Source organism: Leptosomus discolor, chromosome Z (assembly GCF_034619465.1).
Source record: "Leptosomus discolor isolate bLepDis1 chromosome Z, bLepDis1.hap2, whole genome shotgun sequence".
Classification (NCBI taxonomy): domain Eukaryota; kingdom Metazoa; phylum Chordata; class Aves; order Leptosomiformes; family Leptosomidae; genus Leptosomus; species Leptosomus discolor.
In genome coordinates this window covers 67,407,401-67,432,498 of record NC_141419.1, presented here as the reverse complement: position 1 = coordinate 67,432,498, position 25,098 = coordinate 67,407,401, and the positions used below count along the sequence as shown (strand labels likewise).

General features: G+C 40.4%; 1 protein-coding gene across 4 annotated transcripts in view; it reads left to right on the top strand.

The window, feature by feature from the left end:
* Positions 1-25,098, top strand: part of AP3B1 (adaptor related protein complex 3 subunit beta 1) — a 169,082-nt gene that overhangs the window by 15,864 nt on the left and 128,120 nt on the right. For all 4 annotated transcript variants that reach the window (XM_086480372.1, XM_086480369.1, XM_086480370.1 and 1 more), the window contains exons 3-6: positions 2,775-2,849; positions 11,222-11,317; positions 13,687-13,847; positions 20,224-20,290. In XM_086480372.1, coding sequence (XP_086336498.1) covers positions 2,775-2,849; positions 11,222-11,317; positions 13,687-13,847; positions 20,224-20,290 — 399 coding nt within the window. The remainder of the gene's footprint in view (positions 1-2,774; positions 2,850-11,221; positions 11,318-13,686; positions 13,848-20,223; positions 20,291-25,098) is intronic.

The window sequence follows — 25,098 nt, the reverse complement described above, 5'->3', positions numbered from 1 at the left end:
AACTTTAGGTAGGAGAAAAAGCTGTGCATACCAATGGTTTTCTTACTCTTTTAGAAGACTTCAAGAGGCTGAACCATATGGGTGTGATGGAAGAAGTACCAGGAGAACACTGCTTATGGCTCCTTTTGCTGGTGCTTCCTCCTTTAAGGGAGTTTGCAAACTCTCTCCTGGGGAGAAGGAGATTAATTACAAATAAAAGCAAATCAGTCTTGCAGAGAGTGACTTTTAACAATCTAATTTCAAGCACAGGAGTAGTCCGGTTTTGATCTTTCCACTCCCTTTCTTACATGAAGGTGTCTAAGCCCACCTCTAGCTGAAATATGTGTGTGTGGCTTGAATGATCAATGACCTTTTTTTTTTTTTTTTTTTTCCCCCCCAGTCAGTATGTTATTTTTTGTGTTTCTTCCTTACAAGCATGCCGTAAAATAATTACAGTCTTTGGAAGGTCATGAGAAACACTGCTGGTTTAGAAATAAATTTAAAGAGTATACAGAACCAAGTTTATTTTACTATACGCATGAAAACACAATAGCTGATATTTCTTCTAAAACATACACTGATATTACAATAATGGAGATGTTCTTGTTACCAGATCTTGAAGCCTGTCTGAACTTTTCATCTGGAAAAAAATCTCAGTGGAATTTTGCTTTTGGAGATTTCAGAGCATAAGTTCAGGAAACAAATTCACACGTCTGATTTCCCACAAAGAATTTCATCCATGTCTGTGTGTCTTTTGCATGGGGGAAAAAAAGGCTGGAGTACAGCCTGACATTACATAGTGCTTATTCTAGAATGAAAATTGCTGTGCAGGAAATCCAGGTATATAAGAAAGACAACACAATTGGAGAATGTCTGGGCACAGCAATGAAATGACATGATAGACTTTAGTCTTGGAAAGAACCATTATGTTCTTTCAGGTTAATGATCCATGGGCTAAGGAGGATTTACGCTAATAGTTATGACTTAATGAGTCAAAATACACTCTTTTAAAAGACCCTAAATACATATTTACATGGTACACTGGACTTATTATGGTTGATCGGTTAAATAATGCTAGTAATGCATAGTCATACCGTTATAGCCTATCAGGGAAGTCAAAAGATCATCCCTGTTTTTGAATAACATAACTTCCGTGGCATCAAGGTGGGTGGTTGATAATATTTTAGTCTATGATACTTCTCTGCAATGCATCTTGGCACTAAGTTCTTCGTGACTCTGGTCGTTCTCAATCTGGCATTTATTACAAAGCCCCCCTCCCTAGTCCCAACAGCAGTGGTTTAATTTAGATTCTTAGTTAAAACCCCTTGAAACCTATACAATGTGCTTGCTGCTTAGTTTGTCACTTCCTGTGCTTTAATACAGCTGCAAGAAATAGCTTAAGATGTTAAGTTCGTTAAATTGAAGTGTCATGCTGGACAGCTAGCTGCTCTTGAACCCTTTTGGAAGGCTCACTCAGTTACAGCTTGGACTACAACTACTCTTTTGTCTTCAGATGTCTTTCTTCTAACCTCTGAATACAGTTTATCAAGGTATCACCTGTTTTATGTTTTCCTGCTTTTGTCAAGCAAGAGATCCTAGTTCTTTATGCCCCTAATGAAATACACAAAAGGACCTGTGAGTTAGGAATATGAAGTTTAATCAGCTGTATAATGTTGAGTAATGGTGAGAATGCGAGACAGTTACTGCAAAATTCATGTTTATGTGTTGGATCCCTGCATATTTGCTTGTTTTGGTGAGTTCTTGTTCTTTGTGAGTAGCTTGACGTTTGGCTGAATGGATCCTGCCCTTGACCGTAGCTGGGGGGTGCTCTGAGTCTGTATTCAGCAGTGCTGTAACTTGATACAACACATCAATGGAATTCTAGGGTTTGCAGCTCGGATATGAAGTACTGGCACACATTCTGCTGGAATTACGTCTAAGAAATAAGAGAGTTGTACAGCTGTTGTGTATATTGAAGTATTTTATTCTTTCTAATTTGCTTGATTTCTTATAAATAACTTCTTCCTTAAGCTGTTCATACAAGGGCTGAAGCTAAACTGGGGTTTTGTTATTTTTGGTCTTTGACGCCATTTTGTTGTTTACTACGTACCCTAGTTTCAGATTTCTCTTAAGTTTATGAAAAGTTCCTTTTTTTAAAAAAAAAAAAAATAACAGTGGGTTGACTGAGCTTACTTTTACCTTTTTTTTTGATCTGTATAAACACTTTAAGGCCTATTATGTTTAACTTGCTATGGAGAACAACCTTGCTTTATTTCTAACGTGTGAAGTCTATTTTTTTTTTTCCTTGATTCTGTTACACACCAAGGTTGTTCCAGGGAAAGGGAACAGGACTTAAAATTGTTTAGCTTCTGATGGTTTTTTGGGTGTTTGTTTTTTTTTTTTTTGGCTAGCAGCTCCCAAAAAGTAATTCCCTGAAGCTTTTCGTATTAGCAAGATCTCTGTTTTAAGTAAGTTTTAAAGAATTAAAAATGATTTGCATCCAATATGGTAAAGTCTAGTTCATTGATTCTACACCCAAAACTTGTAACCAGCCAGTACTCAGGGGTTTTGGTGTATGGATAGTATCCTGTAAATAGTAACAAAAAATCATACTTCATTCTCAACTTCATAGAAATCAGATTTGAAATACAGATCTGGAATAAATGCCTATGTCTTTCTTAAAAAACAAACAAACAAAACAACAAAACCCGAACAAACCAAAAGCCAAAACAACAACAAACTACTCAAATCTTTGTAATTTAATAATATAACTTGTATCTTTTTTTTGTTTTCAGATGATTGCAAAAGGAAAAAATGCTTCTGAGCTGTTTCCAGCTGTTGTGAAGAATGTTGCCAGTAAAAATATTGAGGTATTCCTATAGCTCATTAAGCATACTGTTATGGAAGATTTGTTCATGAAATTTTTTTAACTAATTGTCTCTGACTTCAACATAAACCATAAAATCTCTAATATTTTTTAAATAGAATTTCTCAGGATTTAATTTCAATGACAGCATTATGTAATAGTTTAATGTGTAAATACGGGAAAACTACTGTGTGATTTGAATTGAGGAATATTAACTACTTACATTTTAAAAACTGATTGATTAGAGAAAGTTTGTGGAAGCGTGTGGTGGTAGTTCTGAAAAAAGGTACTATAGGTTACGTCCCAGGTTAGAGATATTACTAGGGAACTTTCTGGTTTGGTACGGCCATCAGACTACTACCCACTGTTGATTATCCAGGTTGGTAGTGATGAGGTTACAGAAGGAAGTCCGAAAGCAATTAAAAAGGACTTCAAGGCACTGGGGAGATCACTTGATGGCTCAGGAGCGCAGGTAGTGTTCTCCTCAGTCCCTCCAGTGGCAGGGAAGAATTCTGAAAGAAGGAGGAAAACTCAACTGATTAATATGTAGCTTAGGGTCTGGTGCCACTGGCAGAATTTTGGATTTTTTGATCATGAGGAGCTTTACACTACACAGGGTCTGCTGGCAACAGATGGAGTTCATCTGTCTCAAAGGGGAAAAAGGATCCTTGCATATGAACTGGCCGGACTGATTGAAAGGGCTTTGAACTAGATTGGAAGGGGGAAGGGGATAAAACCACACTTGATAGTGTTGAGCCTAAGGGTGGCAGGCCACTGTTGGGAGAGAAATCATTAGCGTGGCTCAAGTGCACCTACACTAATGAACGCAGCGTGGGCAACAAACAGGAGGAGCTGGAAGCCATTGTGCAGCACGACAGCTATGACATAGTTGCCATCACAGGAACATGGTGGGATGACTCCCATGACTGATATGCTGCAATGGATGGCTATAAGCTCTTCAGAATGAACAGGGAAGGTACAAAAGGCGGTAGGGTGGCTGTCTATGTTAGGGAGTGTTTTGACCGCATAGAACTCAACAACTGTGATGGAGTGGTTGAATGTTCATGGGTAAGGATGAGGAGGAAGGTTAGTGAGGCAGACATCCTCTTGGGAGTCTGTTATAGACCACCCAACCAGGACGAAGAGGCTGATGAAGTGTTCTACAAACAGCTGGCAGAAGACTCAATCACCAGCTCTTGTTCTTGTGGGGGACTTCAACTTGCCAGATATCTGCTGGAAATACAACACAGCAGAGAAAAAGCAACCTGGGAGGTTCCTGGAGTGTGTGGAGAATGACTTCCTGACATAGCTGGTGACTGAGCCTGCCAGGGGAGATGCCTTGCTGGACCTCCTGTTTACTAACAGGGAGGGACTGGTGGATGATGTGGTGGTCAGAGGCTGTCTTGGGCTTAGTGACCATGGATAGAGTTTTCAATTTTTGGCAAAGTAAGGAGGAGGGTCAGCAAAACCACTACCATGGACTTCCGAAGGGCAGACTTTGACCTGTTTAGGACACTGGTTAAGAAAGTCCCTTGGGAGTCAGTCCTAAAGGGCAAAGTGGTCCAGGAAGGCTGGACATTTTTCAAGAAGTAAGTCTGAAAAGCACAAGAGCAGGCTGTCCCCATGTTCCAGAAGACAAACTGGCAGGGGAAATGACTGGCCTGACTGAATAGGAAGCTTTTGCTGGGACTTAGCAGAAAGAGAAGAGTCTACCACCTTTGGAAGAAGGGGCAGGCTACTCAAGAAGAGTACAGGGATTTAGTTGGGTCATGTAGAATTAACATTAGGAAGGCAAAAGCCCAGTTAGAACTCAGTCTGGCCACTGTTGCAAGAGGTAGTAAGAAGTGTTTTTACAAGTACATTAACAATAAAAAAAAGAGCCAGGAAGAATCTCCATCCTTTACTGAATGTGAGGGGGAACATTGTCACTGAGGATGAGGAAAAGGCTGAGGTACTTAATGCCTTCTTTGCCTCAGTCATTAATAGTTGGACTAGTTACCCTCAAGGTAATCAGCCCCCTGAGCTGGAGGACAGGGATGGAGACCAGTAGGATTCCCTCATAATCCAGGAAGTATTAGTTAATGATCTGCTATGCCAATTGGACACATAGAAGTCTATGGGGCTGGATGAAATCCAGCTGAGAGTGCTGAGGGAGCTGGTGGAAGAACTTGCCAAGCCACTCTCCATCATTTATCAGCAGTCCTGGTTAATGGGAGAGGTCCCGGAAGACTGGAGGCTTGCCAATGTGATGCCCATCTACAAGAAGCGCTGGAAAGAGGATCCGGGGAACTACAGGCCTGTCAGCCTGACCTTGGTACTGGGCAAGATTATGGAGCTGTTCGTCTTGGGTGTGCTCACATGGCAAGTGCAGGACAACCAGGGAATTGGGCCCAGCCAGCGTGGGTTCATGAAGAGTGGGTCCTGTTTGACCAGCCTGATCTCCTTTATGATCAGGTGACCTGCCTAATGGATGAAGGAAAAGCTGTGGATGTTGTCTGTCTGGACTTCAGTAAGGCATTTGACACAGTCCCCCATAGCACCGTATTGGATAAGCTGGTGGCTCATGGCCTAGGTAGGTGTACTTTTTGCTGGGTTAGAAACTGGCTGGATGGCCAAGACCAGAGATTTGTGGTAAATGAAGTTAAATCCAGTTGGCGACTGGTCACGGGCGGTGTTCCCCGGGGCTCAGTATTTGGGCTGGTCTTATTTAATATCTTTATCAACGAACTGGATGAGGGGATCAAGTGCTCCCTCAGTAAGTTTGCAGATGATGCTATATTGGGTGGGAGTGTTGATCTGCTCAAAGGTAGGAAGGCTCTGCAGAGGGACCTGGACAGGCTGGATCGATGGGCTGAGGCCAGTTGTGTGAGGTTTAACAAGGCCAAGTGCCAGGTCCTGCACTTGGGTCACAACAACCCCAGGCAGCTCTACAGGCTTGGGGAGGAGTGGCTGGAAAGCTGCCCGGCAGAAAAGGACCTGGGGGTGCTGGTCGACAGCCGGCTGAACATGAGCCAGCAGTGTGCCCAGGTGGCCAAGAAGGCCAATGGCATCCTGGCCTGTATCAGCAATAGTGTGGCCAGCAGGAGCAGGGAGGTGATCGTGGTCCTGTACTTGGCACTGGTGAGACCGCATCTTGAGTAGGGTGTCCAGTTTTGGGCGCCACAGTATAGGAAAGACACTGAGGTGCTGGAGCGTGTCCAGAGAAGGGAAACGAAGCTGCTGAAGGGTCTGGAGAACAGGTCTGATGAGGAGTGGCTGACGGAACTGGGGTTGTTTATCTTGGAGAAGAGGAGGCTGAGGGGAGACCTTATTGCTCTCTACAACTACCTGAAAGGAGGTTGTAGTGAGGTGGGGGTTGGTCTCTTCTCCCAAGTAACTAGTGATAAGACAAGTTGCGCCAGGGGAGGTTTAGATTGGGTAATAGGAAAAATTTCTTTATTGAAAGAGTGGTTAAACATTGGATCAGGCTGCCCAGGGAAGTGGTGTTGTCTGTCTGGAGGTGTTCAAAAGATGTATGGATGTGGTGCTTAGGGACATGGTTTAGTGCTGGGCTTGGTAATGTTAAGTCAGTGGTTGGACTTTATGATCTTAGTGGTTTTTTCCAACCAAAATGATTCTATGATTTGAGGTGTGGTGATGCTTGCAAAGTTTGAGGAGGGATTGTGCTACATTGTATTTGAAAATATCTATTGCAGATCAAGGCTGAGAGGTAAGGGTTGGGTAAAAAAAGTTTTCACTGTTCTAACCATGAAGTGTGTTTATAAAAGGAGTGTCTCAGCATTAGGATTTCAGGGTGAGATCACTTTAATTCAGTTAAACAAGTCTTTGTAGAATTTGTGGTTAGAAAAAATGTGATGTTACTAATGAAGTGTGTTTAAAATAATTTGTGTTTCACAATACTTAAATGTTGATTCTTTTGATAATTTAGTTTAGGGAATTTGTTTAATGTTTTGTTAATGTGAATGCCTGTAATTCCAGAAGATTACAGAAAAGTAGACTTCAAATCTCAAGAGCCTTTTGGAGAGGTGTGACTATTTGGAAGGCAGGGAGGGATAGGTCCCATCTTGAGCAGAGAAGAAATTTTTGCTAACATGCAGTGTAATCTCAGATCTTTGGGTTACTTTTATGTTTTGCCAAACATGGAGACTGTAAAGCCAAGTCATAAACACATCTTGGGAATATGTCCTTACTCATTTATTTTGTATGCAAAATTATGAAAGGAGTATATGAAGGGGCAGATAAGAACAAATTATACTTCCTCTAAAAGCAGCTGATGAAGAACCTGAGTGAGAATGATCTGCAGTAGGAGTTAATTTCTTGAGACAAGTTGCTTGACTCAGTTTATTGCACTAAATTGTGTGACTTTTAAGACATGTTTAATAATTTTTTTCAGCGTTTTGTAGATGAAAACATTAGCGGAAATATAATTTTTTCTTTCAGGCTGTTTACCATCCATTTTATTTTAGCAGCATGTGTGTCTTTTCTTGCCCCAATATCAGGTGTTAGACACACAAAGTATCTTGCTCCTGTATCTTTTTGTTGTCGTTGTTCTTCTCACAAGAAAGTGATAAAAAGTCACTTGGACTAGTGAAAATTCAAATTCCCAGGAAATTAAAAAGTGGAGATTGTATTCAACTATGATGTATTTAAATTCACAGGCTTACTATGTGGCTTTGAGTACACACACACACAAGAAATACATATGTACCAAGGCAGCTGACCAGATTGACACAGGGTGCTCACATAAGCACAAACAACACCAGCAGCTTGGCAGTTAAAGATGAAGGTCTGCCAGTGGGAATGTATGTATACATATGCATCCAGTACTCAGACATGATCTGCCCAGTGGCTGGCCCCTGGATCCCAGTTGCTCCTGTTGCTGGTACTGGACATATGAAGCCCTGAGGCTTCAGCCCTGTTTCAGTTGCTGGTACAAACTGCTGTACAGGTATGAACACACGTAAAACAGGACTACCCTGGTCCCCCAGTAGCTACCCCATCATGGTCCTGCTCTTAGACACACAGGTGTGCACACACAACTGGATGTGGCCAGAGCCCACCTGGTCCTGTAGTAGCCGACCCCCTGTGGTTATGCCCTTAGAGAGATGCACACAAACACATGGTTCCTGCCCCTAGAGACATCACGGACCATCTGATACCTCTGTCAGCTGGATGGAACTTCCCTTGTCCGTGCCATAGCCAACTCCTCCTGTGGTCTTGCCGTTAGATGCCTACAGCCTTATCTACCTCCTTCCCAGGCCACTTTTCCTACTCTGCAGCTAGTGCGGCTTGATCCACTGATACACCTGCACCCATTGCAGTCACTAGCACCATGGACATAGAGGCTTGCGCTTGGTTTCACAGTCTCCTCCGTTGCTTGCACCTATGCTCATGGGCCCTCTGGCCTGTGGTCCTAGCACAGGTGCTGGCAGCCAGACCTTCACGTGTTCTAGGTGCTGGCCACCATGAATGCAGGGGCTTCTGTGACTTCAGGTTCCATTCCAGTTGCTGGAGGTACACTTAAGTCCCCTCGCTTTGGTGTCTAGTTGCTGGTGCCCATGGACAGATGGGCCCTCCAGCCTGTGGCCTGACTGATTGCTGGCACATACATGCACTTTCACAGTGAAGAGAGAGTACCTCTCCAAGGGAAAGAGTTAAAAATGGAATTTAATGAGAAAACACAGCAGACTGTGCTGATCAGCTGGAGGGTACAGAAAGGTAGATGTACCAACCAGCAAACTGTTTAGATGTGTCCAGCCATTTCTATCTACTTATCACTCGATTTTCCCCAATTCTTCCCCAGATCACATAGGTTCCCCGTGCTTCTCCTTCACTTTGGTTCCTCCCCAAAATGTCCTATGATAAGTGTTGTGCAATCCTAAAATACTCATCTGCATTCCATACCTGTATGCAGAAAAGCCCCTCAGTCTGAAAGGTGCTCTGATGTTGACTCTTGATGGGTTTAACACTGGGACATGGGAGCTTAGGCTCTCCTGAAGGAGTCCTGGGAGGGGCCTGATAAGGTGTCCTTTCCTCTGCGTTTTAATTTGGCTTCCCTCTTACTACTGTGTCTCTCTGCACCTGTGGGCTGGTGGTTTCTGTCATGGGCTTGGGGGAAGCTAGGGCAGGGTATTACTTGCAAACACCTCTCCACTTGCCTTGTCTCTTTGTGCTTCTTTGTGGCTGTGCAGACAAGGTTTTATTGCATAATCTAACATTAATTAGCAGAAGCCTTTTATGGTTTGTATTTTATGGGCCTTAAATTTTGAAACAAATAGGCAGTTATGTGAATTCACATGTCTTCCTCTATGCTGTAGTTCCCTAATTTTTCCACCATTTAGCACTAACATATTTGTGCGGGAAGAGACTGTTTAACTGAAAAGATATCAGGGCATTCAGTAAAGCCAGCTGACTAATTTCTTTATCAAGGTTAGTTAGATGACAAGTTTAGGTCATAATGTAGCTATACTTACAGCTGTATAGTTAGCACTTCTGGATCTCAGAAACCTTTATTGTGATCACAGAACCACACAGAATCACAGAATGTTAGGAGTTGGAAGGGACCTTGAAAGATCTAGTCCAGCCGCCCTGCCAGAGCAGGACCACCTAGAGTAGGTCACACAGGAACACGCCCAGATGGGTTTTGAATGTCTCCAGAGAAGGAGACTCCATAACCTCTCTGGGCAGCCTGTTCTGTCCAATTTTTAGGATGCTTTTGAAATTATGAGAAATTACTGGATTACATCAGATTCTTAGTACATTGATCCTGATGCTGTTTTCTGATAATATTTTGCCAAATTTTTCCCTATCCTTAGTATTTCTTACACAAGTCTGCCTGTACAACTTGCGACAGTACCATAGCATAAAATACATCAGTTCATCTGAGTGACTTTGTAGCCGAGTGACTTTCCTGCCCAGAAATGGCTGCTGTTTTGGTTTTTTGTTTGTTTTTTTTTTTTTTTTTAAAAAGGGCTGAGTGCTCTGATACTGGTAAATGGAGGTGAAGTAGTAGAACATGTTCATTTGTTTTAAAAGAAGCAAAGGGCATCTTACTGTTTACAGAAGTGCCTTGTGATTTTTGTTTTTATAAGTACACACTGACCTCAACTTATGTGCATCTTTGTCATGGATGGTAAGGATACAAAAAGTGACCTAATAAACAAATGGTGGTATAGAACAAAAATAAGTCTTAGTCAATAACTCATGGAGTTTGATGTGCTAGTATTGATAAACTAATTAAACAAATCTGCCTGTGTTCTTCGAGCCTAATGTGCCCCTGTTATGATTAGTTTTATAGAAAGGAACATTTTAACATTGAATGAAGGTAAATGGTGAAAGAATAGTGTAGTCACGAAGCTCTGAGTGCTTCCATTTCTAGTCACAGAGTGGTTTCAAGGAAAGGAGGCTTTCTTTGCACACCTGCAGTCATTCAGTGCATAGGCCTCTTGTGGTCAATGTTGATTGCTGCTTGTCTATAGCTGAACAACAAATAATTTAGTATGGTGTAACCTTCTGTGATTTAATATTATGCTTTTTGCAGGAATTGGCACAAAGTTACATCTTTGGATAGTGACAGTAATTATAGCACAGCTGTAGTTGAGGGTCTTTCAGAATTTTCCATTATAAACCCCAATAGTCAGTTTACAACTCAAATGTAAAAACTGTTTTCAGTGCTTCCTGGGCATACAGTGGCCATGAGGGGGTAAAGTGAGATAAATTGAATACCCTCCTCCCACAAAATCATACTGAGGTTTTCTTAATCTTTGAACATTGCATCCTTTGTAGTATGCTTATATTGGCTACATCTTTTGAATGCTTATAGTCAGGCAAAGGTGGATTTAATATCCTTTGCTTTTGTCCAAGACATAGTCAGAATTGCTCTTTTAATCAGATTTAAATAGTGTAAATTACCACACTTCAGCTGAAAGTTATATTCTCTTTCAAATATGTTAAAGTAATTGATTTTGAGTTTCAGGGTACAGTAAAATGGGCTTGTTGAAACCCTTTGCTGTTGCAGTTTAACCTGTTTTCCATGAGAAAAAAAAACCCATGAGGAGTGCTCAGGTGGTCAGTTGCCACATGTCAGCTTCTTAGATTATTCAAATCTTTATTTACTAGTTGATAACATAAAGCAGTACTTTGTGTTATTAGCCTTCACCTGACTGTATCATTAATTAGGTAATATTGTGATACCCGAGGGAGTTTTTATTAAAGGTATGCAGTAAATTATAGGACATTTGAAAAGCATGTGAGTAATCCAGTGATATATTAACTCTTCCTTCACGGAAGAAATGTTGATGAAAATGTGCAATCTATGACTTAGTTTCGTGGAATTCTAAAACTTTCTGATAATGTTCATTGTATTTTTCTTTTCAGATAAAAAAGCTTGTCTATGTTTATCTGATGCGTTACGCAGAGGAGCAGCAAGATCTAGCATTATTGTCCATCAGTACTTTCCAGCGTGCTTTAAAAGTGAGTGACTACTAAACAACAATTCATAGAGAATTCTGAGTTATCACAAAAATAGAAAAATCTGTGTAAGTGTAGTCTGGTAAACTAAAGCATGTAAATATCTGCATCTGATAAAGTAGTTTAAAGTTATGTCATTGACAGTTTTTTGTGCTACCTCAAACTTTGTCAAGCAACTAAGCCTGCCTGAAGTAAAATTACTTTGCTAAAGAAAAGTGGCAGATTGGTGCTTTCAAATTTGTATGTGCAACTTTTGATTTCTGGATGCCTTTTCTCTTTCCAAGGTAGCTTATGTAGAAAGAAGACCCTGAACTATCAAGTGTTCCTTTTCATTGGTGTAAAAGATCTTATGTAGAACAGAGAATTGGAACCTAAACTAAACCTAAACTAAACCTAAACTAAAATATTCCGTGTGTTGCACATGCTTCTTTTTTATTAAAAGCACTGAAGAGTTCATTTCAAATTTGGATCACAATGGGGAATGGAATTAGAGAACAAAGATTAGGATTGCCTTTGAAGTGTGACTGTGGAGAAAAGAAAGACTTATTAAGTCTCTGTCCTTAGATTTGGCCAGTTTTTATAATAAGAGAAGGTTAGGTTTTTCTTTTTTCTTTTACCCTTCTTGTAAGGCTGCTCTAGGTTTATAATTAACTTCTGCCATGTCGCTGACCCAGACCTTGCATCTTGTTGGAAAATGTTGCAATTGGAGCAGCAGGCATGCAACTGTAGGAGCATCTCACAACTGACTAGAGCTTTCTGCCCCTTTCCTTCCAGCTTTTGTCTCAATGACATGTGTACTACCTTTAAGATCTGTGATTGCCATGAAAAGCTAAAATTCAAAAGCCTTTGTATCCTATGTTTTTAATGAGATGTCTGTACAGTGAACACTTCTTGTGGCATAACTTTTTAAAAAACTGTCAATAGTGGTAGCTGAATGAGAGGATGGCTCAAATGTTGTGACTTTGCATAACTCAAAAAGAAGTGGTAGTGTGGCAAAGAGGTAGACTCCAAGCTAGCTGAGATTTTCAGCAACTAACGAAATTACTAAGCCTGCTATGGAAGATACACAAATGTAATTAATTCTCTGTTCATTTTTTGTGATGTTTTGTTTCTGGTTTTGTAATAAAGATTATAATTTGGCTTTGTGTGGAGATGTTATTCTTCCTCTTTAGAAAGAACTTTTAGGGTATTTTAAAATTGTGTGATTGGAGGTGAGCTTTGCAAACTCTGATAAGAACAGATTATTTTTCCAAAACCTGTTAGATTAAGTGTTTTCACCATCCAGATACTTACTACTCAGAAGCTGCTAAGATGCAGGAATTTTGAGAGCTTGAATGAACTAATCATTAAGTAATACCAGTCTGAAAATCCATGTTGCCGACTCTCAGTCCTTGGGAGAAATGTTCTTTGGGAAATGCCCTTCTGGCAGACAGTACGCTGGATTAATGCTGCTGCAATTTCATTTTGCTAGCTTTTAGAAGATTTACTACTTGATTAAGCAACATTTTTTCCCATGTGTCCCAAGACCATGATTAATGGACAAAGTTTACGTAACGGTTCCTCCAAATACTGATGTCTTGTGCTATTGTTGGATCTCCAAGCTAACCCTAGGATTATAAAAGGGGAGCAAGTATTGAGATGAAAGAAGGGAGGGTAAGAAATAGAAGGTCTCAAAACATTTAGCTTAATATTTTGACACGTTCTTAAGAAAATTCATTTTATTACTGGCTTCAGTTTATATCTTTGCAGTAAAGCATAAAATGGATAAGCTGTCAAGAACTTGAGTGGGAGTGTCACAACTGAGAACCACATTTTCATTTGACAGTTCTTAATATCTAAGTAATGAAACTGAACTAGGTGTGTTTTTTGGAATATCTGAATTCCACTTTGGCAGAAAATGTTTCAGGTCATTAAATAAAACATTAGTCTTTTTTATCCATCATTCCCATATTTTGCTTGGGAAAGTGAATTATGTTAATGTTTTCCTTTGCCAGATTTCCAGATTTTCATGTTTCAATGTTTTCCTTGTTTTTCAAGGTCAGGTTGGATGGAGCTTTGAGCAACGTGGTCTGGTGGAAGGTGCCCCTGCCCATGACAGGCAGGTTGGAACTAGGTGATCTTCAAGGTCCTTCCAACCCAAACCATTCTATGGTTCTATGATTCTTACTTTCTTTTACTTTTTTAGGTTGTTGAAAGTTTCTTGTGTGAAGTTTCGCACATTTTCTTAATAGCATGGCCTTAACTTGCAAGCCTGACTGATAGTCAGATTTTGATGTTTTAATGTGCGGTCACTAATTAGTGTAAAAACTGCAGAGTATTTAACGATGTGTTTCTGCACTGTTTTATTTCTCCCCTTCTCTCTCATTCTTTAGGATCCTAATCAGTTAATCCGTGCAAGTGCTTTAAGAGTTTTATCAAGTATCCGTGTCCCAATTATTGTTCCTATTATGATGCTTGCTATTAAGGAAGCCTCTTCTGATTTGTCGCCTTATGTGAGGAAGAACGCAGCCCATGCAATCCAAAAACTGTACAGGTAAGTGATTCTGACAAATACTGAAAATCAATTTTAAGATAGCTGTGGGCTGTGTTTATTAAGACTACTGAGGGGGTTGGTGTGTCTCAGATTATACTTTAAGAAACTTTAAGAAAGTGTGTGTGGGCATTCCATCACTCAACTGTTTTGGTTGGAATTCAGGCAAGTCTGTTGCTTGCTGGAGTAACAGGATAACTGTGAAGAGAATAAAAAAGAAACTGATAGACCATCTTTTGTCTTTATATATCAGTTACTGTCATCTGTGTAGCAACTATTTTGATGGGTAGTATGAGGATCAACGATTCTTGTGTTTAGTGCCTGTATCCTTCATCCTGAAGGTGTTTGCTGCAGCTTGCAGTACAGGTGACAAATGAATACTAACTCATAGAAATTTTATCTATGCAAATCCAAATCTTCCTCTTCCCTTTTCAGAAATTCTTGTTGTGGAAAAGTTTTAACGAAGAGGTGGGTACTGGTTTACACAGGTGGAGGCAACAGAACATTTACCTTTTCAAAACAAAGACAGACTGAGGCTGCTGCAGTTCCACGCCCCCTCAGACCAACCAGTAGTGAGACTGAGCATGGGCACATAAACACATGCATGCAGCCAGCTGTACAGATCAGCACAGACAGAAAACAGCACTCATGCAGACAAAGCCAACACCAACAGCTTTATCCTGTTGCACTCTCTCGCTGATCAGGTTGCAGACCTGTTAGTGGACCTACATATGTACAATATGGATCCCCCAGTAAAGATCCTAGATGCTCAGTCTTTCTAGTAACTGGCCTTGGATCCCCAGTCACCCCAGTCGCTGGCACATACAAGCGCACAATGCTTGCAAGCCTACTCACTTGCTGTTACAGACCCCCTCAGTCAGACACGCATGTGCCCACACTCTCACTCAAACACCATGAATCCCACAGTAGCTAGATTTAGACAGATTCAGATGATGCAGTATCTGGCCCTTATATCCCCTCATCTCCATCGGATGGAGAGGAAGAGGGCGGAGAAACAGAGACTGAGACACAGAAATGGGTATCTCAGTCAACCTCCAGACCTTACAGTCTTTCCAGTAGTTGACCTGGATGCCCTGATCTGTCTGGTAGCCAAAAATCTCTAGTTGTCTCACTTGGAGACACACACACATGTCTAGTCCAGACCTATGGCCCCACTTCAATATCTGGCTTCCCAAGCCACCTAGCCTGGCTTGATATTCTCTAGCAGTCACACACTGATGCACATACTTGCTCTGGTTGTTGGTACTGCAGTAATATGGGTCCCTATAACCCATGGCATGACTCTGGTTGCTGGAGCTTAAATCTCCATATAACACATGCATATGGAATAGAGACTGCCTCACTTAGGAAAACAGTTAGAAATAGTTTAATGAGAGGACAGGACTGTAGTCACCAAGTGCAGAGCAGGGCCAGACAAGCATGCTGAGCCGCAAAGCATGTACATACAGCTGGCTCCTTTTATGCACCTATCCTTCTATTTTCCTACACTTACTCCTCCCAAAATCATCTAGGTCCCTCCCTTTTCCTGCCTTTCATTTCTCTCATAAACATCCTGTAGTAAATCTTGTACAATCCCAAAATACTCTTTCTGGCATCACACAGTGAATCTCATAGGAGTGTTACTAGCTGCAGGGCTAAGTCTGAAAGGTGTTCTGGAGAGCCTCTCTCAATCATGACAGGTTCGTTTCAATACCATAAGGCTGGTGGCTTTTCTGTGGCAGCTTTCTGAGGAACCTGGGCAGGGACTCCTTCCTTCTAGTGATTTTTTTTCCTTTTTTAAAAATTTTTTTTTACTCTTAATGAGCTGAGTGCTCTCATGTGTTGGTCCTGGGAATAGCTGGGTCAGGATGTTATTGTACCTCTGTACTCCACCTCTGTACTCTTCTGTGTGCAGAGAATCCTTTTATCATGTAACCTAACAAGGGAATGGATTTTAAGACTCTTCCTGCTATTTGAGTAATTTGTTTTTTGTTAGCATCTGATTCTAGCACACAAAAGACTTTTTGGCCTGAATTATTCTCCGTACACAGAATGTCCTTTGATTTCCTGATAATACCAAAACTATTTGGAGAAGTTTGGCAGGAATGGTCTGTTAGTGCCAATAAGGCACAGCAGTATCTGGACAGCAAGCTACTCCATGGAATTTTAAATTGATGTTTCTGTTTCTTCTCTTCATGACAGGTGAAGTTTGTTTTACTAGTCCAGATTAAAGAGTTTATTGGCAATTGGTGCAAAACTGGAAGATTCTGAAATCTAACTTGATTACTAAATGACCTTTTATCCATCTTTCCTCCGATCTCCAGATACGATTGCATCTGTGTATATAACTTGTATTGTTTCTTATCGCAGGTTCATATGGTATCCTGTGCTTATATGATGCTAGTGGCAAGATTTTGAAATCATCCTTGCAAATATAATGAAAAGATTTTTTTTTTAATGTGGAAAAGTACAGCACATGGTGAAAAATACAGCAGCACAATCTGGAGAACCTGGCCTCACACCTTTCTAGTTTGTGAGTTCCTGACTGGTAGTAAAACAGACATCTAGTTCACACAGCAAAGGGAAACTGATGAAACTAATGTACTATAAGGGTTTCCATGGTGGTTTAGAGGGCCTGCACATCCTTCACAAGTTTTCACTTCATGGAAACATCCTAGGCACCATAATGCAAGTTTTTGAACTGCTGTAGCTGCAAATTCCACCTTACCTGAACTAGAATAAGCTTCATGGTTACATGTGAGTGGAGTTGTAGTAAGTAGTCCTTGGTAATAGGATTTGAGAACTGCTTATAGAAAGCATGTGAAATTCTGTTGTCACATTTTCAAAATTTACTTTTATAAATACCGTATCTGACAGCACTAGTTTACCGCAGGACCAAGGGAGAGAGTATAGGTTTCGTGGATCACTTGAAGAAGAATCAGTACTGGGAACTGCTGTCAAATTAACCAGTCCCCTGGCAGGCCCAGTTGGCTTGCCTGCAAATAAAAGCCTTTAACAGGTAGTTTCAGCAGATGTTTCAAAAAGGGTCATGACTGGTAGCTCTATAATTCAGCAATACAGATCACATACTGATGACAAGACTGTCCTTTGGCCTATGTGTAATGAGCAAGTAATTTCAGAAGACTCACTCTGAAGTTGGTCAAAATCATAGTCCTGGAGGGGATGTTTTCTTTGATGTGAAGATCAGTCAATAGTTTATATGTTCTCCTGCATCTAGTTACTCTATCTTCTGCAAGCATTTGAGTAAGAACAGGTAACAGTTTATTCTAGTAGTGCCTGTATGCTCCATTTCCTTTTTGGTTTCCATGACTTCTCTACCTGTTTGATAGTCCTGTAGCTCAGTTAGTGCTCCAGTCAGACTTCTGGATGCAGATTCAATATTCCAGTCTTCCTTGCACTTAGTGTCATGGTATTTGGATGGATGTCTGATCTAGAAGATCTTGTTAATTAGTGGCTTAATCAATCCTAACAACAAAGATTTCAGGCATAGTGTGAACAGCAACATTTGTGCCCGGTATAGTCAACATTGCCAGGTACACTGGGAGGAGTTTTATCATTGAATGTGTCAGACCTTTTGCTTTTATCGCTTAGGGTGCATTTCAAAGCTGTTAGTATCTTCTGTCAATAGAAAACTCTGCTGCATACTTGCACCTACTTGCAGCAAGATTTGGAAAACAAGTTTTAAAAGTCCCATCACTAGTATTTAATAGATTCCATACTATTACTAGTAGATAATGGGAGCAGATCACTCTTAGCTCTTCAGCCTGTAGTTTTATTTTCTATCCAAGAATACTGCTGCCGTATCTAAAACATCAAGAAATAGGTGGGGGAGGAAAGTGAGTTCAGTTATCAGAGCCCTTACTGAATATTGATCACCTAACAAAACTCTTATTTTTCAAAGTTTCTTGGTAATAAGTGCTCACTTCTTTCTCTTTTTAAATTTTATAATGATTTTGAAAATTTGAAATAAGGCCTATTAGAATTTTGGCTTTTCCTCTGAAGGTTTTGGTCTTTGCCAGAAGACCCAGTAAACCTTTTTTTAACAAAAATAGAAGTAATAAAAAGTGATTATAAAAGTACTTAGGGAACAACATGCTGTTGCTTTGCTTATGCTGATGGTGACTTCTAACAAAGTTTTGTTATCCATTTATCATAGAATCATTGAGGTTGGAAAAGACCTCTAAGATCATGAAGTCCAACCATCAACCCAATACCACCATGCCCACTAAACCATGTCCAGAAACACTATATCAACATGGTTTTTTTTACCACCATCCAGGGATGGTGACTCCACCACTTCCCTGGGCAGCCTATTCCAATGCCTAACCACTGTTTCAGTAAAGAAATTTTTCCTAATGTCTAATTTAAACCTCCCCTGGCACAACTTGAGGCCATTTCCTCTTGTCTTATCACTGGTTACTTGGGAGAAGAGACTGATCCCCACCTCACTACCACCTCCTTTCAGGTAGTTGTAGAGAGCAATAAGGTCTCCCCTCAGCCTCCTCTTCTCCAAGATAAACAGCCCCAGTTCCGTCAGCCACTCCTCATCAGACCTGTTCTCCAGACCCTTCAGCAGCTTCGTTGCCCTTCCCTGGACACGCTCCAGCACCTCCATGTCGTTCTTGTAGTGAGGGGCCCAAAACTGCACACAGCATTCGAGGTGCAGCCTCAAGAGGGCCTCACCAGATCACCTTGCTACTCCTGCTGGCCACACTATTGCTGATACAGGCCAGGATGCTGTTGACCTTCTTGGCCACCTGGGCACACTGCTGGCTCATGTTCAGCCGGCTGTCGACCAGCACCCCCAGGTCCTTTTCTGCCGGGCAGCTTTCCAGCCACTCCTCCCCAAGCCTGTAGCGCTGCCTGGGGTGGTTGTGACCCAAGTGCAGGACCTGGCACTTGGCCTTGTTAAACCTCACACAACTGGCCTCAGCCCATCGATCCAGCCTGTCCAGGTCCCTCTGCAGAGCCTTCCTACCTTTGAGCAGATCAACACTCCCACCCAATATAGCGTCATCTGCAAACTTACTGAGGGAGCACTCAATCCCTTAAGATATTAAACAAGACCGGTCCCAATACTGAGCCCCGGGGAACACCGCCTGTGACTGGCCACCAGCTGGATTTAACTCCATTCCCCATCATTCTCTGGGCTTGGTCATCCAGCCAGTTCTTTACCCAGTGAAGAGGATGCCTGTCTAGACCATGAGCCATCAGCTTTCTTAGCAGAATGCTGTTGGAGACTGTGTCAAAGGATTTGCTATAGTCCAGGTAGATGACATCCACAGCCTTTTCCTCATCGACTAAATGGCTAGGTATTAGAGCCTTATTGAAGGCAGCTAGATAGTCACTTTGTGCATTTGTAGCTGGAAAGGTTATTCTGTGCATTAGGGCAGTTCATCACTTGGCGTTAAAACTGAAATGTACAATAATGACCAAACCCTTACTCCTCTCTAATTGTGTCCATGTTGAAATGACTTTTCAAAGGCATAGGGTTTTGCATCTGTATGGGTCTTTGTACCTACTTTCTTTTTTTATTTTCTTATGCCTTGGCTTTTAATTCTCCCATGCTGTATAGATCCACAATGAAGCAGCAGCTGGAATGCAAAGTTGGTCCTTACCTACCTAAGAAGCAAGTTTGACAATAATGGATGTTTCTGGCAAATTTTTCTCTGCTCTTCGAGTATGAAAAGGCCGATACAAAGATTGTTGTATGCAACTTTGTTTTTTCCTCTGTTTTTACTATTTATATAGGACTTCAAGCAGTCTATTTTTCATCAGCTTGCACACCAACTTTGTATAGGTACAATTAAATAAAATGTCTAAATTTTTGAGTTCCAATACTTCTGACTAAAATTAGTAAAGTCTTGCTTGAAGTGTTATATTGATAATTAGATAATAAAGATGTGATTCTGCTTTGTCCTGATGTTCATTCACTGCTGAATTCATTCATGCTGAAATTCCCTTCTGCAGAAGCAGCAGGATCCTTGTGACTTAACGTCTGAAACTCAGTCAGGTTCTCCCTAATGGCCTGGCCTGCCTTAATGTTTCTTAAATCCTAAAATTTTTATGAGTTTAAGTATTAAGATTCTTACCAGACACACATAAGTGGTATAATATAAAGGTAATCTTTATAATTTAATTTTATATTCCTTCAATTCAGTTTTATATTCCATGATTAACTTTATTTTCAGTCAAATTCTTTTACAATCAGTTCTTTGGAATACTTGATTTTTTTGGAAGTGTTTTTTTCAATACTCTGGGTTCCCAGCTTGTGTCTAAACATCAACAAACCTAACCTCTTTTAATTTTGGATATGTCTGATGAAAGGAGTAAAAAGAGTTTTTGTTTTTCCTTCTAGTCTTGATCCAGAGCAAAAGGAAATGTTAATTGAAGTGATAGAGAAGCTTTTGAAGGATAGAAGTACGGTAAGAAACAGTATGCTACTACATATGGGTATATTTTTAAAGAGTTTACTCCTGAGGCTGTCATTCAGTAGTAAATAATACACTTTGCTGATAACACTTGCTGATGTGGTTTTATATGTTTTTAAATAGAAATATCATTGTATGTTTATGCATTATACTATGACTGTAATAGTGACCATCTCCTTTAATACGACTGCTAATTTTACTTGCATCGTGGATATTCTTAATCTGGTTTTGTTAGCATGTTTTTTATGTATGCTTCTTTAAACTTAATTTTTAAAATGAAAAGTTATATAATGATATGAATCAGTGTATCAGTGTACAAGTGTCTATGTATAAACACTTTTTCATTGGGAAATTAGCTAGGTCATTTCAATTTGCTTGTGATACTGTAAGAATAAATTATCTCTGTATGATGCACAGTATGCCTGTTAACATCGGTTTGCCTTGTACTGTGTACAACTGTTACTTACTGCGCACTTGTTTGTTCTTGCAAATATCCCCGCTCCCAATCTGGTAAGTGAAACTGATGCCCTGGGACAATTTCTGTAAATTTAACGCTCCTGTTATATTTTGCCTGCCCTATATAGGTACAGGTTTTCTGTATGAACTCCTGGATGTCTCACAATGGTCACACATTTAACTTTTCTTCCTGTACCCTACCGATAAGTTTCCCAAGTCTAAGCCAGAAAGGTAATTGAGCAAGGAATCAAAGATAGACTTCAAATAGAAAACAGAGTTGTAAATTAAAACATTCTCTTGTTCTTGTTCAGATTACTAATTTAGTGAATGTAATCCTTTTTGAGTAAATGAAAGTATTACTAGGTACCAGATAGCATGTTTCTTCATCTCCTGTTTGCCAAGTGTTTTTGTAACACACAAGTGTATATTTTCTATTGTTCCAGCATAGTCCAGATGTTCAGGATATAAATGGTGCTGTTCTTTAAAAGACATCTTGCAACTTCCACTGAAGGGTTACTGAAGGAGGGTATTAGAGCTTAATGGCTTAGCAGACAGTAAATCAGTTAGTTCTCCTGACTGCATCAATGCTTGACCCGTACTCGTTTGTCAGAGGCCTTTGTGCTTCTGTGGAGTTGTTCCCCCAGTGGTTCTTTGTGTATTTTCTTTTCATGGTTCATGCTCTTGGTGTTCATGCAATCTGTGAATGTGAGATTAATTCTTTGTATCTGTGGAGGTATAAAGGACTGAGAAGCCATCTTTGTTTCTTTTTAGATGGCAGGAAAATAAAATCTGAGTTTTCATGCTATTTTCTAGTCCTTATTGCTTATCCAAAAAACTAGTCATTTACACGTTTGCTTTAACAAAATGTTAGAGGAAAAAGAAATATAGAGCAGGTTTGGATCTTCTCTTGCCCCAGCACACTGATCCTGACACTTGGAGTTACTTATGGGGTGATTAATGCTCACTGCTTAGTTTGTGCTACAGTTCCGGTGCCTCTGTTACACTGAATAATGGACACTGTATTTATGAAGGTACCAGCTGAAGCGATAGTCAAAGTTATGCTATTTTGTCGGCATATTCAAGAAGCTAAGAATGATGGTCTAGAATTGGGCTTTCTGGACATCATTGGAGACATAATATGATTAACTACCACAATGTTCTCCTCCCTCTGAGTCCTCTTGGTCTGTTCCTTAGCCAGACCTGATTCCAGCCTGGGCTGAGACATCTCAGCTTCTAAAGTTTTACTCTTTCAGGAAGTGATATGAAGAATTACTATTCCAAAAAAGGAATCTCTCTTCAGCACTGTCTGAATCAAAACCAAGTATTAGTATGTGCTCTTTCATCCAAGACTGCACAGCTTGTTGTGTTCTGAAGTGGATCAGTCTCTCTTTAGTCCTTGATAGCTTTGGGAAGACCAGTCTAGCTTGTAAAAGCTTCACCTTAAGTAGTTACCTTTTGTCATATTCTATTGAATGTTCCCAGAAAGCCTCCACAGGTAGTAACAGAAAGCACATGGTGCATAAGTGTTTTATTAGCAGGTAACTCCAATCTGAATAAGCTTATTCCTTGCCTGTAGTTGGAGAACATAGCAATTTGCCCACAGTGGAGGAAACAGAATGCCACTTGTATCTACTTTTAGCTTTTAAAATTGGAGAAGATGCAGCTGCTTATGGGTGATGGCCCTTATATACAGATGTGTACATATGTAGCCTATATAGCCTTAGATTGGCTACTTTTAAGTCTTATTTAAGCTCCCCTTGGGAAATATGTATTAATTTGAAGCACCTTTTTTTTATACCCTAAGGGAAGCTGAATTTCTTACACTTAGTGTAAAAGGAAAAGCTCCTTCTACATACATAAAGAAAAAGCCTTTTAGAAAATATTTTGCAGTCTCTGCGAAGAAGGTCAGGTTTGTTGCTACAGGAATTCTACAAATGTGTCCGAGTTGTAGAACAGCAGCATTTTGTCACAGCCTTATAAAGTGCACATTTGCCTAACAGTATTTCTCAGGTTTTTGCAGCTTCCGTTGCCTGTTTGACAGTCAGATGTCCTGAAATTTGTAGGGTGATAGTGTGGGATTCGGATCACAAGTGTTTACTTGACACTAATCTTTGGATTTCTTCAATTTAAATGCATAGAAGCTGTTCCCTTACATCAACATTAGTTGTCATCTCCTGATAGTTTTAGTGTAATGTCAGCAGAACAGTTTGTTGGGAAAGTGATGGTGTTTTCATTAAATAGTGTCTTTACCAGAGTGGGAGAGTCTTAGTGACTTTGGGAATTGTCGAACATTGTTGGTTCTCCACCTTTTTCCCCTTGATGGAAATGTCAGGTTACTTTTGGCATTTCTGTGTGCTTAATTGTAGAATCATAGAATGTATTGGGTTGGAAGGGACCTCTAAAGGTCAAATCGTCCAACCCCCCCTACAATAAGCAGGGACATCTCTAACTAGGTCAGGTTACTCAGAACCCCATCAAGCCTGACCTTGAATGGGATGGGGCTTCCACTACCTCTCTGAGTAACCTGTTCCAGTGACCCACCATCCTCATATTTAAGAACCTTTTCCTGATATCCAACCTAAATCTACCCTTTTCTAGCTTATAAACCATTACACCTCGTCCTATCACTACAAACCCTTGTTTTCCCCCGCCTTCTTATAGGCCCCTTTCAGGTATTGGAAGGCCCCTATAACGTCCCCCGGGACCCTTCTCTTCTCCAGGCTGAACAACCCCAACTCTCTCAGCCTGTCGTCATAGGAGAGGTGCCCCAGCCCTCTGATCATTTTTGTGGCCCTCCTCTGGACACACTCCAAAAGGTCCTCATCCTTCTTGTGTTGGGGGCTCCAGAGCTGGACTGCAGTACTCCAGGTGAGGTCCCACCAGGGCAGAGCAGAGGGGCAGAATCCCCTCTCTCAACTGCTGGCCACGCTTCTTTTGATGCAGCCCAGGGTGCGATTGGCCTTCTGGGCTGCAATTCTGCACTGGTGGCTCGTGTCCAGCTTTTCATCCACCAGTACCCCCAAGTCTTTTTCCACAGGGCTGCTCTCAAGCATGTCTTCTCCCAGCCTGTATTGATACTGGCAGTTGCTCTGGCCCAGGTGTGGCAACCTGCACTTGGCCTTGTTGAACCTCATGAGGTTTACCTGGGCTCACCTTAAGGGCTGATAATCAGACAAGCCATAATGCATTGTATATAATAACTGGATGTGGGAAAATCCCTAGTGTGATTTTTTTTGTTTGGTTGGTTTTTAGTTCGTAATCCATTTGGTTTAGGCATATTTGGAGAGAGAGTGTAATTATTAACAATGTGCGTATAGTTGAATGTTGTTCGAGTGATGTTTGAGACTTCACTTTAATAAAAAGTAAATTTTTACTCATAAGTTAATTATTTCTGTAACCATTTGGCCTCAAGCAGGATTTTTGAAACTTGCTGGCATAATGTCTACATTAAAGTGAGATAGAATAGCTGCTAAACATAGCTGCCTCTAAATTTATGTAAGCCAGATTTTTTTTTTTTCCAGAGAACATGCTGTTGTGGATTATTAATGCAGTTTATGTTGCACAATGTATTTAAATTAGTTATTTTACATTTGAAATAGCAAGAAACTGTCTGGATGGGAATTTTACTACAGTAAAATTAAGCCATTTTATCAGACTGTACAAAATGTGTTCATTTTTTAGGTCTCAATCAGTAGTAAATTTTCAAATAAGCTGAGGTAAGCAAAACTTAAAATAAGATGATATCTAGCAACATAGCACTTCATTAAAATTTCTGGTGAGATAAATGAAAGATCAGTCTACTACTTAAGCGACTTAACACGAAGATTCAATTAAAAATCAAGCTCTCAGTTAATCTAAGATGCAAAATTATCAAGTGCAAACCATCGTTAACATACCCTCAAGGGTAGGTAACTGGGAATTAGCGTGTGTCAACAAATCTGGTTTTGTGCCAGTGTATTTAATTTTTAAACAGGTAAAATGTTTACAAGTATTTTCATTATAGAGATGTAAGAAACTCCCAGTTATGTTTTCACCCTTGCTTTACATAAAAAAATTGCCTCAGACACTGATAAGCAAGAACAAGAGCATGAATGCCAGCTCCTTTTATTTTTCTAGTAATTCTGGATAATTGAGCAGCTGATATGATTTTGTGTAGAAAGGAAGATAAGAGCATGTGTGTATTTTATGCTAAAATTATTTTCTCAAAGTAATGTAGCTAGTCATGTAGTCACGTGTGAAAGTATAATTGGGTACTTTATGGGAAACTAGTTCCCTTTTTGAGTTGATTATATATCATTTCACTCTATTCTTTCCATTCACTTAACAAGCCTGTTTATCTAGCTTTG